At 46.1% G+C, this 14,779-nt stretch overlaps 1 protein-coding gene and 1 pseudogene across 1 annotated transcript; both read left to right on the top strand.

Moving 5' to 3' along the window:
• The first annotated feature begins 8,012 nt into the window (after window positions 1-8,012).
• LOC114493003 lies at window positions 8,013-8,441 on the top strand (annotated as a pseudogene).
• Window positions 8,442-12,564: 4,123 nt separating this feature from the next.
• Window positions 12,565-14,416, top strand: NKX2-8 (NK2 homeobox 8). Its single transcript, XM_028505419.2, has 2 exons — window positions 12,565-12,910; window positions 13,571-14,416. Exons 1-2 carry the CDS (start codon window positions 12,754-12,756, stop codon window positions 14,125-14,127), a joined length of 714 nt encoding a protein of 237 aa, XP_028361220.1. The 5' UTR covers window positions 12,565-12,753; the 3' UTR covers window positions 14,128-14,416.
• The last annotated feature ends 363 nt before the right edge of the window (window positions 14,417-14,779 follow it).

The raw sequence follows: 14,779 nt of genomic DNA on the forward strand, positions 1-14,779 counted from the left end.
TTTTGAGACTTTAGTTTCCCAGTGAGGTAGGACTGCCTGGCCTGTGGGGTCCATTGCCTTGCCACAGGTCCTCTCCCCCGCTCTCCTCCATTTGCCCCCCCATCTGCCCATCTCCGCCCCTCCTCCTGTTCTAGATGGATGTTTCTCTAACTCCTCGGTTGTCAGAGTTCCATGCAGTTTGCTATTCTGGCAGTTCTGGTTGTTTATTGTTTTTAAATTGGTTGTTATTCTTCTCTTGGTTGTGTGAGGAAGTGAAACGTTTCTACCTCCACCTCCACTTGGCCAGAACTCACTTGAAAACTGAATATTTGCTGAATATACTATATAATAATTATAGAATATACTATGTAATGTATATCACATATGAATTCTTAGTTTTTCAAATAATATAATTGTCTGTTTTTCATGTCAAAATCACACAAAATACAAATTACTTTTGGGGAAGGGCAATTTGGATAATATCTCAGGCTCCTTCAGTGCTCAGAGACATTACTTTGCATATTAGTGCTCTTTGAGTATGGTGAGTTGACTCATACCCTCCCCAAACACATGTTCTAACCTTAGGTCTGTGTGAATGTGACCTTATTCAGAAAGAGTAAAACTTGCAGATGTACTTAGTTAAGATGAGGTCACACTGGAGTAGGATGGGCCTTACATTTAATAAGTAGTGTCCTTCTAATAAAAAGAGAGACACAGAAATACAGACGCACAGGGAGGAAGTGCATGTGACAACAGAGGCAGAGACTGGAATGCTGTGGCTGCAAGCCAAGGGACTCAAGGACGGCTGGTGAGCACCAAAAGCCAGGAGGAGGCAAGGCAGGATTCTTCCCTGGAGCCCTCAGGCAGAGCATGGCTCTGCGGACCTGCAGCCTCTAGCTGTCGGAGAGAACATGTTTCAGATGCTTTCATCCACCACACTTGTGGTAATTGGTTAAGGCAACCCTAAAAAACAAATACATCAGGTAATTCCTGAATGAAAAATTTGATGTCCCCATTTTATTACATCTTCTCATAAAAGTTGAAATTACATTTTAAGGAGAAATGGTCCTCAGTACAATTGGAAACATACTTATTTTTAAAAATAAGGCTATATTATTTCAAAGTTATATGTATGTCAAATAGTAGTACATGGAATAATATGCTAAACACCCTGAAAGAAGTCGCCATTAGACACACGCGTTCAGTAAGAGCCGTCGTAAGGCGATCCGCTGCCCCCGCAGGGGAAGTTGTCAGGAGTGAATGTAGCTGAGGACTGCAACACTTGTCATTGCTTCTCAGCCAGCCACCTTTACTTTAAAACTTTCGCTCTTTTCTTACTAAATTGGTTATTATCTGGACCTGCTAGAATTAACAAAATGAAGTCCCATTTTGAACAAATTTTTTCCCAGTGAGGTAAAAACTTAGCATGAAACTCCAAGTAAGAGAAAGTTGAAGTTGCCTTTTATTTACAGTCTTTATCAAGCAAATAATATTCATATTTCAAATTATGCAAATAAGCATTTACATGATAAATTGTAATTGCTCTCAGACAGCTGTTTATAATTGGGTAAATGAGACACACTTTTAAATTGTCTAAATAGATACTTACCCATGTTTACATATTTATACACTAGACTGTAACTATTCTGAATCAGCTGTTACCATCTATTGTGTCTAATAACAGACCAAAGGAAGAGAACTTTTTGTACAAACAACAGAATCCCTTTGCTCTGGGATTGGAAGGGTTGTCAGTTCTCTCAAACTGGGGGTCACATCTCTCAACATACTTCTTGCCCACGACATTTCACAATACCTCCAGTAGGAAATGATTTTGTATTGGGTAGGAAATTAATTCTGACTCATATTCTTATCTAACTAAATATACCTGTGGTAAAGAAGAAACTTGTTCCTTCTAATGGAGTGCTTTCATACCTAAAATGTCCAATAGTCTTATATTAACAATACAGTCTTAAGCCAGTCAAATACATGGACAGGTATTTCTTTCGAGAGTACAGAAGAGACGTAGAGCACAGTGCCTGTCTTTGAGGGGCTTGTAACTGAATTAGGAAGATGGAATTAACACATTTGAAATGCTCTGAGAGCAATTAAAAGGAAAAGCAGACAGTGTTGAGCTAAGGATGCTTAGAAAACCACAGAATGGGAGAGCATGTGTGACCTTGGGCAGGGGTGCCTAGGTGTTGAGGACTCTGGGAGCTGGCTCACTTCCTCTTGTAGAGTGAAGGCTGCCTGGACGCTGTGAGGCAGCCAGAGGTGAGGCGCACAGGACCCGCAGAATCAAATGTACAGCCTTCTTCCCACCGCTTTCACACACAGCCGCCCAGGGAGATCCCAGGAACCAACATGACTGACAGACAGCCTTGCCGTGAAGCACCATTCTCTCCATTTTTTGCAGGAGGCAAAGAATTCTATCCTTTAAAAAAAAGTGTTATTGCATTTCCCTTTGCTTTCTTAAAGTAGTCAACATTTGCCTTGATTCTGGTCCTCTCCAAGCTAATGCTTTTGTTTCCAATTCATCTGATTCTGTACTTATGTGGTGTTTCATATGTGCTAAAGAAAGAACTTTACTAGGAGATGCTCTGGATGAGTTGAGAGGACTCAGATGCTACTTCAGGGACTCATGCTCTGAGAAAGATGAAGTGTAGGGACTGGGGTAAAACACCTGAAGCAGCTACAGCAGCACCCAGAAATGAAAACACGAGGGCTTGGGAGGAGGAGCCTCTAACCTTCCATTAAGTGCAATGAGAGTCTTCGCAAGGCGAACAGAAATTTGAGAGCCACAAGGAGCAAATAGGCCTAAGGTTAAAGTTTTGAAACTAGAGGGTCTGGATAATGACAATGAATTTAAGGAAATTTCTTGTGAGCAGCTTTTTCCTCACTCTATTGGGAGAAGTTACTTCAGGGACTTGTAACATGGGGTGTGCTAGAGAAGAGAGAACCATTAGGAAAATATGGAATCCAAGTCAGACTCTGTGAGGTGCTGGGCAAGTCACTCATCCTTTCTCTGTGCCTCAGCTTCTTTTTCTGTGAGCTAGATAAAGGTTGCTTCAGTTCTGTGACTGACAATTCTAAACTCCGAGAGGCTGTGTGAGTGCCACACCCACCCTCTCCGCACACCTCCCGCCCCTGAGGTATGGCTAGAGCCACAGCTGCCACGATTGGCTGAGAGCCTGCTAACTATGGGCAAGCACCCTGACAGGCACCCCCTTGCATCAAATATCTTTTTAATCCTCACAACACCCATATCAATTATTATTTTCACTTTATAGATGAGGGACTGTAGCTCCAAGAAATTATAAATGTTGGCCCAGATCACTCAGATTTTATTGCATAAGCCAGACTTCAAATCCAGGTCTGGTTCTTCCTGTCTGATCCCCAAATCTTGCACATGTTGGAAAGAAAAATCAGATTGCTTTTCCTGGACGGGGCCTTGCATTTCCCTAGATCAGCCTTAGTACTAGCTCAGTGCCTGGTATTCATTAGTTACTCATGTATTTGTGGATTACAATTTTCTTAAAAATTCTGCTTCTTGAGGGATTTGTATGTTACTGATAATAGGGCTGGGTGGGTGAGCAGCCTTGTGGTGGAGAGTGGAAGGGGGTTATATATTTGAGTAATTCAGTTGACTCTCATTAGTGCTTAGTCCCTCTCATGAAAGCCTTCTGGATCTGCTAGGAGCGACTGATGGCCACAGCAGCCAGAGCAGCCTCCTGCCATCGGGGTTATATTTGGATGAAGGAAATTGGCTGTAGTTAGAAGCATGGCAGTGGACAGAAATAAGAAAGTCCCTACCACCTAGGCTCCCTCCTGAGCAGGACTCTGGGTAGCTGGCCTGCCAACACCCCTCCCCCAACGCTCGCCCCATCTCCAGGTCTCTGTCCCCAGAATTGACTGGGACCACCTTGGGTGGTCGCTCTCCTGGCCATTATGCGCGTGCAGCTTTCTGCCTATTGACATTAGGGGATGTACCCCCACCTTCCCTTTGTTTCATCCTCCATTTAAGACACATTTGTTCTCACTGGCTTTTAACTGGTTTTCAATCTATGTTCATTGCTGGGGTGAGTAATCTTTTTTTAAAAAATGCAACTTACAAAGGGTTTCTGTGCCGCCCAATTAGCATTGTTAAGCTGTTTGGAAACAAATACAACTTAGACCAGATGAAATCACACTCTGCTAGTCACTGAGATGTTGCTAAAAAGCAAATCACAACAGGATTCCTAGAAATTGGCCTCTGGTTCCCTACAAGGACTTTTAAAATTTCACAGGCCTTCAAGTTCCTTCATTGTTATCTGAACAAAACCACTCTACCTTCTCTGCCCTTCCTGGTGCTGCACCTCCAGAGAGGACAGTCACAGCTCCCTGCCAAGGGCCTCCTTTCACCAACCTCCATCCAGCTGGTCAAAACCGTGGTGGCATGGACATGGGTGCCACCAAGCTGACCAGGCACCCACTCTCATTTTTTCCTCCCTTCTTCCCTCCCTTCACCCAGTCACCTCTACACCTGGTCTATGCAAACACTTCCGTGCATCAGGGACACTAGCAGGTTCCCCTTCCAGGCTGCCTGCCCCTCCAGGATGCCGTTTGTGACAATCAGCTGCTGTGAGCATCAGGGCCTTACTAGGATTCAAATAATAGGAAAATCTCAATAAGAGGAAAAAACACAAGTGTGCATCGTGAAAAGAGATATTCAGGTACTTTTCCTAGTGTTTCTATGAAAGAAATGATTAAGATGATAATTCATGAAACCTGAGTGGTTTTTATTTTTATTTTATTTTAGAAGAAATCAGAAACTAAATTCACCACAGATGACTTATTACTTATTATAACCCCCTGCCTTTGCCATCTTAGCTTTCCACAGTTTGTCCTTTTTACTAATCATTTTAACATGTAAGAAATACAACATCTAACTTTAGGTACATATATTACTTCTTTGATTCCCAACCCCCTACATTTGTTTTATAGCCCAATCCTTTTGCTTAAGAAAAAAAGATTTTCTTTTTTTTAAGTAGCCAAAGAAGCAACTAAAATGCGATGTGTGACCACCCATTTCTTTCTCACACCACAACCAAGAAAAGTACTGAGTTTCAAATATGCATTCAGAAAATGTGCATGCCTGACACCACAGCCGTCCAAAAACATACCAACCTAGCTTTTACAAGCTTCATTTGTTTGAGGAGCTGGCGATGAAGATGAGTGATGGACGTACGCGGTCCGTGTCGGGCTTGTGTGGGCCGTGGACAGAGAGCACAGCTGGAGACAGACTTTGGGGACGTGGTAGGAGAGTGACCTGGAACTGATTACAAATGTACAAATTAAATGAAAATTGACAAACAGGTGGAATAAAAATATATGATTCTTGTGTGTAATTTTTCAATATTAGTTTTTAACATAAGTGAAGCACTCTGTATTAAATTTCCTCAGGTTCGTGTTACAAAGCAAAATGTTATTTTAAGGATAAGCCCACAACAGTTTAAGATAGATCTTGTTAAACATAAGAAACTTGTCCAGTAGCAGAATTTTCTTTTTTTCACTTAATTAAAGGTCATGACCAATTAAAAAATACAAACATATATTAAAGATGACTTTTTTATCAGGGGATACTCAAGCTATCATTTAAAACATCATCTAAAAAAAGTACAGCTTTATTATATATATGTAGATAAATACATATATATATTTGTGTTAAATACCTAACAATACCTAACATACATATTTCAGTATCAGAATTTCCTTAAAGTCATTACGTAGTTGTTTCCTAACTTGAATAAGCCCAATTTATGGGTTTTAAGGTTCAGAGCAAGACAAATAGAACAATAAATTTCTCAAGAAATTCTAAACAGTGTTCTTCATACACTGCTGCTGAGATAAAGCTAGACCTTAAATGCTCGGTGGTGAGCTTTGTCATCTGTACATCTGCCCCGTGTCTGCAGAGGTAGTTTCCATGGCAAGCTCCCTGTGAGCGGGAAGCAGGGCGAGTGGAATGTCTCTTGCAATGAAGAACTTTTCAGTGACAGTGATAAAGGCCAAGAACCTCCTTCTCACAAATGATTGAAAAACAGAACACGGAGGACATTTTTATTTTGTTTTGTTTCCTTTGTGTGGTATGTGACTTCAGTGCAAATACCCTTTTAATCAAGAATACAAAGACAGCCACCTTTGCTGGCTAAGGGGTTTCCAGAGACGGCAGTAAACATATACAACTCTCTTTTACCATTTTTTTTTGTGGGAAAATTCCTGCAGGTTGTTATTTCATGCTCCTGTTGTGCACTTTTGCCTCCTCTTGGAAGAGGGAAAAAAATTTCCAAAGGGTTATTTAAGCATAAACTAAATAAAAACCTAGAAAAACTTGAAGTGCTTTAAAAGCTGAAATTTATCTATTGTCATTTATATTTTAAAACTTTGAGATATAATTGACATATAATATTATATTAGTTTTAGGTATACATCATAATGATTTGATATATGTGTCAATTGCAAAATGATTACCAGAATTAGTTTAGTTAACAGTCTCCATCTCACAGTTACAAGTATTTTGTGTGTGTGATGGGAACATTTAAGATCTACTCTCTTAGCAACTTTCACATATAAAATACTGTCACCCACAGTCACCAGGCTGTACAGTCCATCCCCAGGGCTTACTCTTCTTACAACTGGAAGCTATTGTCATTAGTTTTTAGAAATATAAAAGCTTTGTGAAAGAATACAGAAGCGGCTATGGACTGGAGCCTTCATGTTCATGCATTTTTTTTTTCTTTCTGAGTTGAGATGAATTGAACCTGTAGCTCTAAAGAAGCAGGCTCTGTTTCCCTTTCACCTTTTAATCATTCTTTTCTCCCACCTTGTATAACAATAGGCTCTCTTACTCCTCCCTAGGCCCTCTTCACTCTTTTTCCTAATTTCAGTTCTAGGGCTACCATAGCCCATGTGCTTCCAAGTCTCTCCTTAAGCTTTGCTTCTTCTGGGTAATCTCTCCTGACTCAGGATGTGCTAACAGGTATGAGGGCACAATGCAAACCTTCTCAAATGCACAAAACATAAAGTGATATTTCATTACTACTGCTGTCATCATCACTAATAAGAAAATGGAATATTTGATTCTTTAGCCTTCTGAGATACTGTGGTCCTTGTCTTCACCAAATATGGACAAATACTTCTCCAGAATAATCATTGGCTTGGTGTTTAAACTGCTGTCAAACAGGACACATATAGTATCTCATTTTAATAATGCAACCCTTTTAAAATCACAAAGTTAATGTCAAACAAAGTAAAGGTATAAAAAAGGTGCCTCATTTGGGGCAACTAAAATAAAATAATTGGCTTGTATGGAAGTGGTGCTCAGTATGCGTATGTACTGTTGGCACACCTGTGTGAGGTCTTGGGCAGATATCACCAAACAAGTCCCTGGGGCCAGTCTCCTCTGCTAGTGTCTGTACGTGACAGTGAGTGTGACTTGGGGCCTGAACCTGTGCCGTGAAACATCAGTAAGGACCCTGTGTTATACAAACTATATTTGTGTCAGTTAAGGGAATATAAATTGGTACCTTACAATAAAAAGTTAGACAAAAATGAGAAGTTCAGCTCTGGACAAATAAGATTTGGCACCCTCCCCAAATGGGCTGTTATGTTCATTCTGACAACTTACGTCCCGTGCTATCACAGCTACCTTATTATACCATTCTAAAGGACGGGAGAGATGATAAACATTTAAATAAACTAATAAACTAATTTAGAAATTAAAAAGTTATCTGTTGGTTCTTTAGGAAATGGAAACTACAGACATTTAATTAAATACATTTACTTTTTAATTCACTGAACCATCTTACCCCCTATTTTTTCACGTATATACCTAAACAATCAGACAAACATATTAAGAGAGAAAAACTTTTCTCCTAGAGATGAAGAATAACCACCAAAAGTTCATGTAAAGTCAATACTTTAAGGAACTTAAGGTGGGATCTTTCAAATCTTGTCATCTGACACCAAACGATACAATTTAAAGGCCATTTTAGCTCTTCTGGGAACAGTGCCATTAGGTATTCACAATGGTCCAGCATTTGACATACTGTCAGAGGCTGTCCTGCAATACAGCCTCTAACAAAACTAGACTGTCCTGAACCCCTGGCAATAGGATGGTTTACCTCCATACCAAAAAGGTTGGGAAAGCACCAAAATCTGCATGTGGTATGTACACAGGCCGACTTCGTGGAGTTCGTGCTGTGAGATCTAAAGTTCTAATGAAGTTGTCTAAAACGAAAAAACCTGTCAGCAGGGCCTATCGTGGATCCATGGGTGCTAAAAGTGTCTGGGACAGGATCGAGCGTGCTTTCCTGACTGAGGAGCAGAAACTTGTTGTGAAAGTATTGAAGGCACAAGCACAGAGTCAGAAAGCTAAATAAAAAAATGAAGCTTTTTTGAGTAATAAAAATAATTAAAAGGCAAAAAAAGAGGCCATTTTGAAGATGCACTGAAGTCCCAGGCCGAACGCCGACGCTGCCCCTTGTCCCGTGTGCTGTGGACATCATCAGCACAGCTAAAGGAGATTGCAGCCAGGCCCGGACTATGACCATGCAACTGGTTATCAGCCATTAAAAGAGAAATGTTTACTTATTCACGGCCACTAGTTTTCAGAAGGAAAGGCAAAGAGGTCTGATTTTAAATGCTGCCTTTTCTTTCCATCTTAAAGCTGATCAAGATCATTCACTTCTTCTTGGAAGTGTCAAAAGCCCATTTCTGTTTTCCTTTTGCCATTTTAACCAGAATACTGATAAAAAGGGAAGGGCAGTTGCTACGAGGCAGAGAAAAATGTCCTGGCAGTTGAGGGCCCTCCATCTATCAAGGGGAATTTGCAAAGTTGCCTCTCTTCAGTCCTGTACAGATTTGCAGGATTTTGTGAGACACTTAACCAAAATGGAAGGATTTAAAAACAGAATGTGAGACATAGATGCAGTCATTTAAAAAAAAACAGATACTCAAGTTTTGCTTCAGAAATTTCTAGTCTTAAACTCTTAAGTGCACAGCAGTGATGACCATCTGAGACAATACTTGTGAAAGGATGATCAGTGCAGACGGCTTAAATGCCTTCACTGTGGCACAGGCACCTAAAGATTAAAAACCCTGACTGGGATTACGAGGAACTGCCTCCAATTACAGGGAAGTAGCTCCTTATCTAATTATATAATAATACTCACAAGTTATACTGAATTGCAAAATAAGTGTCCAGAACATGAAACAGTATTTTAATATCTGGAAAGACTATTTGGTTAGATATTTACTTATGCCTTGGAGGCAATTCATATAGATTATATCCAATATGTATAAGACTTAATAACTTGACTACTTTTTTCTATTGGCCCAATGTCAAAATAATTTTCTCCTTCCATGTCTTTTAGTTCATCTGATGTGAGGAGGCCATAAAGAAACCTTTCTTGGCCCTAGCTGGCGTAGCTCAGTGGATTGAGTGAGGGCTGGGAACCAAAGTGACCCAGGTTCGATTCCCAGCCAGGCTACATTCCTGGGTTGCAGGCCATAACCCCCAGCAACCGCACATTGATGTTTCTCTCTCTCTCTCTCTATCTCCCTCCCTTCCCTCTCTAAAAAATAAATAAATAAAATATTTTTAAAAAAGGGAATTCCGTTTAAAAAAAAAAAGAAAAGAAACCTTTCTCGAGCAATTCTAGCTCTCCACCCCCTTTCCTCCATGCCTTCCTTCGGAAGGAACAGTGTAAATGAAGCAACCTCCTGGAACTCCCAGGTCCTGACTGTTCTGACTGCTGGAGATAATTTAGAGAAAGCCCCAAAGCAGAGTTGAGAGGAAGACTGAACCGGCACAAAGGCACCCACCAAAGAGGGGAGAATCCCAGAACAAGCCAGGAAGGTGCAGTGCTTTCTGGAAGAAGGAGTTACAGAGTTTCCCTGGGATACTCAAAACACACGCTGGGGCCTGGGAGCACTGTTCCCAGGGCAGGGTGGTGAGGCCAGAAGGAATATTTGGAGCTAATCTCAGACTAGGCCCTCCCCACAGCACAACTGCTGGATGAGGGATGCATCTCCTCTTTGGGAGCCTAATACTAAGAGTAAAAACAAATATTTGGTGCTAAAGAGCTCTTAAGAACTGAAGAGTGCCGTTTACTTATTTCTACACGTCAGTGTGGGCTTAGGATGTTAAATAGATTAAAAGGCTAAGAGAGGTCAGTCAGTCCAGGAAAGATTCCTCTTTCCCTTCTACTGACTTCGTTCTCTTTACAAAATTGTTATCCACCCATGCCACTCTTGTGGAAGGTCTTTTGGAAACGCAAATGATGGCACACCAGGTCCTAGGACATTCTGGAGAGTGTGGAGTCAGTGTCCTGGGGGTGAGAATTCCAGCATACGAGGGTAATGCAATGATGATTTTAGGAAAAATTGAGAGACATGGAATCATAAAACTGGTAAAGTTCTTCGAAGTTACCAAATTTGTTCTCTACTTCTGATGAGAAAAACAAGAGGCTCAGATTGAGGAGCTGATTAGAGTTAGTTGGGGACAGAGCTGGGATGACAAACCATTCCCAAACCAGAGCAGCTTTTGCTTAACCACGCCTGGAAGTTCAGACCCTAATTTGAGGTCTGTCTTACTGCTTCCCTAGGACAGCCTTTGCCACTGCCCTTCTTCCACCTCTCTCAGAGGTGGGCTGGAGAGGCTGCCAGGCCTGGAGCTCTAGCCAAAGAGCATTCCACAGGCTCTAGGCAGGTCTGTGACCTGACCAACCTCTAGGATGCTGGAGCTTAGGTGCTGGGGCTGGGGCGCGGTTGGGAGCCTCGTTTCCAGCTTCTGCCTTTGCCCTCCCCGCTCTGCCCTGCCCTGGCCTACCCACTGTTCCTTTCTCCTCCCCATCTCAGAGAGGACAACCAAGTCATTTCAATTTAATCTTATTTAAAAAGACATAACTAATAAATCTATTGCCGAGGCCGCGGAGAGACAGCCAGCAGAGTCGATCTTGCTCCCAATCCCATTGAACCCCATTGAAAACCATGACAACACGGACAAGCTCTGATTTATCCCGGCGCGCTAAAGTGCATTGTGAGCAGGCGTCAATCACGCATTATTTCGGACTGAACAAATGCAAAATCTTGACTGGAACAAATGCTTCCAACAGGTCCGGGGCGTCGAGCTCCATTTCCCCTTTGTCCAGGGCCTAGCAGTTGGCCTGTATTGGGGTTGCCTCCGTGCGACCACCCAGCGCGCTGCACAGCCCCAGGCGCTTTGGGCACGCTTGACAGGGAGGCCGCTTGGGAGGGTGCGCCAGGCCCAGCGGCGCCGCGGCAACTGCACAGGAGCCAGGTCCGAGTTCAGCTCAGGTGGACCGGGCCACCCAAGCACCGCGCCCCTCACTAAATTTAACAAACAGAAACCCAAACCAGTGGCGTGCCGAAGGAGAGACCTGTGAAAATGCACCCGCTGAGTCATACACTGAAACGCGGCCCTGACGAAACGACGGGCCATCAAAATGCATGCAATTCCCGTGGCTCCCTGAGCCTTCTACATCGATCATTTCCTTGGATTGGTCTGTGAGGAGTAGAAGATCCCGGGGAACCCTGGGCAGGCCGTCTTTGCTGCACGTCTAATTATCCGGATCAGCCCATTACCTGAGTAGGCCAGCAGCAGCGACCGAGTGAGGAACCCCGGCTGGAGGCCTGCTCTTGGGCAGAGGCCACATTCCTGGCACTGGGTCTGATGTTGAGGCCAAGGAGCTAGGGCTTACAAGTGGCGCCAGAGGGTCTAGCGACGCCAAAGAGGCTGCAAAGCCCTCGCAGGCCGCCCTGCGAAACGGCGCCGCCCGTGAACTCTAAGTAGGGTCTGGGCTCAGCTCTGAGGAGGGCGCGATGGGCAGCCAACGAGTTTGCCACTTTGTAATAAATTGTTTGGCTGGTATGGGGAAACGCGCGCCGAGCCAGGGCTCCCCAGATGCTGCCAGCCCTTCCCCAGCACCCCTGAAGTTGCAGGGGTCCTTTGGGGTGTGGGGAGTCTCCAAGCAGCTTTCAACACTTTTGGCCCAGATGCCGGTGGGGCCAGGCGACCCCTCTGTGCCCACAGGAATTCTCGCCTCAGTCCTTAGAGGCGCCCAACCAAAAAGAGAACGAGAGCCCGCCAGTTTAACGCCGCCTTGTAAATCACTTTCTAGATAATTGCGGGAAACAAACACTCTAGCAAACAAGCTCGAGGAATCAGCAGACAGGGAATAAATTCCTGGGTGCTCATAAAACTACCCATGCCGCTCCCACCCATTCCTGCGCTCCTGCGGGGCCAGGCCCTATGTCAGCCAGGAGAAGGAGGAAGCTGGGGATGGGCAGGCGGGTGTTGGCCACCGCTCGCCACCCAAGCTGTTATTCATCGGCAACAATCCCCATTATCTGTCCACACTTTGCGCTAATCAGACAGAATTGCTAATGCCGAGGGTTGCTTCCTGCTGCCTCTGGGAGGTAACGGGGAGCCGAGGGGCGGAGGACGGGGCGGAGCAGGGGGCGGAGGTGGCACCTTCCGGGCTCGCGGGGGCTTTGGTCCAGCACTCATTCAGGTACTTAACACGCTGGAGACCAGGACCTCGCCTTTCAAAGCGTCCTGGGTGGGAAGAACTGTTTATATAGAAAGGGATTCCGCTGTAAACGCGCTAATATCTCGGCAGCCAGCGCATGGCGTGCGCCCCTCACGCCGGCCAGTAGGAGCGGCCGTCGCTTGGTTCACAGCCTGACCTGCCCCTCGCCTCCTTCCCCTCCTCTACCATGACCACCTCTGGACGCCTCAGCTTCACCGTACGCAGCCTCCTGGATTTACCCGAGCAGGACACCCATCACCTGCGGAGGCGGGAGCCCGAGCTACGTGCCCCCTGTCCCAGATCCTGTGCCACCTGGCTGGGATCCGAGCGCGGCAGCTACGCGTGTGAGTAAGCGGAGGACGGCGTCGGGAGTGGAGGGAGCGAATAGAATTCCGCGCCCGGCCCCTGCGGGGGTGGATTACCCCAGGGTTGAAACCGTAGGCTCTGTCCTCAGACCCTTACGCCTTGCATCCCCCGGTAGGCATATCCTGAGAGCAGATCCCTGCGCCTGGAATTGACGCCAGGTACTTGGGCTTCTGTTTCTAGGGGCGGGAATGTTTAAATATTTAGGGCCGGGCCCTGAAATGCTGAAAACACGGTCATGTTCTCCAGTCCTCAGTGTGGGATGGTAGCATTGGCGAACTTAGCTCTCCTGGATTCAGGGTTTTGCAAACCTTTGCAAACTGTGGTGCACTGGATCCTGAGGTGGCCAGTGTTGGTGAGCCAGCTTGAGGTAAATGCATCACCACAAGACCAGTGTGGACTTGTTTCAAGAGGGCCCTGAATGGGGGCGCGGTCTCAAGTTGTAGTATAAAAAGATCACTGAATTCGGAGAGGTGGTTGCCCAGGTGTGGGACCAGGGAAGGAAATGGCTTCATCTCAAAAGCTGCGGGAGAGTGGTGCTCCCTTCGGCAGGTGGCTGGGCTTCCGCGGGCACGCGAGAAGCAGCGGGCGCACAGAGCGGCCGGCGCCTCACCAGGCCCTGTCTCCTTTGCCGTCCTTAGCCTCGGACGAGAGCAGCCCAGAGACCAGCCCGCCGGACTCGACGCAGCGGCCGCCGGCTCAGCCTGCATCTCCGAGCTCGGACGCGGAGAAGAGGAAGAAGCGGCGGGTGTTGTTCTCCAAAGCTCAGACGCTGGAGTTGGAGCGGCGCTTCAGGCAGCAGCGATACTTGTCCGCGCCCGAGCGCGAGCAGCTGGCGCGCGTGCTGCGCCTCACTCCCACGCAGGTCAAAATCTGGTTCCAGAACCACCGCTACAAGCTGAAGCGCACGCGTGCGCCCGGGGCCGCGGAGTCGCCCGACTTGGCAGCTTCTGCAGAGCTGCGCGGCGCGCCGGGCTTGCTGCGCCGTGTGGTGGTACCCGTGCTGGTGCGCGATGGGCAGCCGTGCGGGGGCAGCAGCGACGTGGGCACAGCCGCTGCCCAGGACAAAAACGGCGCTCTCTCAGCTGCCTCCTGCCCTCTGCCCGGCTACGCCGCCTTCGGGCCGGGCTCGGCTCTCGGCCTCTTCCCCGCCTACCAGCACTTAGCGACCCCCTCTCTGGTCTCTTGGAACTGGTGAGGCAGCTGCGGGGCGAGGGCATTGGGCCTACCCCAGACTTTGTAGTACGCACGAAGGCAGGTGCAGGGGTGGGGCCCATGACCAGGAGCGCTCCCCGGGCTTCACCACCCAGCAAGCTCAATGTCTTTTGGCACCAAGGTCCCCTGCCCAGGTCTCACGAGCCAGCCAGCGCACAGGGAATTTCCGTCATATTCCCCCGCGCCCCATCTCCTCATCTCCTGGACGGCCAGCCCCAAAGTTAGATCTTATTGCTTGAACCTTCATTGTATATTTTTAAAATAGCCATTTGTATGGGAAACAACTTATTTTAAAAGAAATAGAATATTTTTCCTCTACGTGGTGCTAAAATAAAATGTGTAGGGTTGGGTCCTCGTGCGCTCTTGCAGGAATGTAGGTGGGAGCTGTGTTTTTCTATGACCAGGTGAATTAAGCCCCACCCTGAGCTGGGTTGGAGTCCTTACATGGCTTTAGGAATATAAGGGGGGAGGGGAGGGAGAGCGAGGAAGCAGAGCAACTCTGGGGTCCCTGTTAGTTTTGGGTGGTTCTGGCCCGAAGGAACTCGAAGGCCCCTCTGGGTTCCCCAAGCTGCTGCAGGTTCAAACACCAGAAGTCAATCCAGTCGTCCAAGACCAAGACAGGACATATGCTTCTC

Source organism: Phyllostomus discolor, chromosome 1 (assembly GCF_004126475.2).
Source record: "Phyllostomus discolor isolate MPI-MPIP mPhyDis1 chromosome 1, mPhyDis1.pri.v3, whole genome shotgun sequence".
Taxonomy (NCBI): Eukaryota; Metazoa; Chordata; class Mammalia; order Chiroptera; family Phyllostomidae; genus Phyllostomus; species Phyllostomus discolor.

Coding starts and splice junctions, on each gene's coding strand:
- NKX2-8 (XM_028505419.2), top strand. CDS start 12,754: ATGACCACCTCTGGACGCCTCAGCTTCACCGTACGCAGCCTCCTGGAT. Junction 12,911..13,570: donor CGAGCGCGGCAGCTACGCGT/GTGAGTAAGCGG, acceptor TGCCGTCCTTAG/CCTCGGACGAGAGCAGCCCA.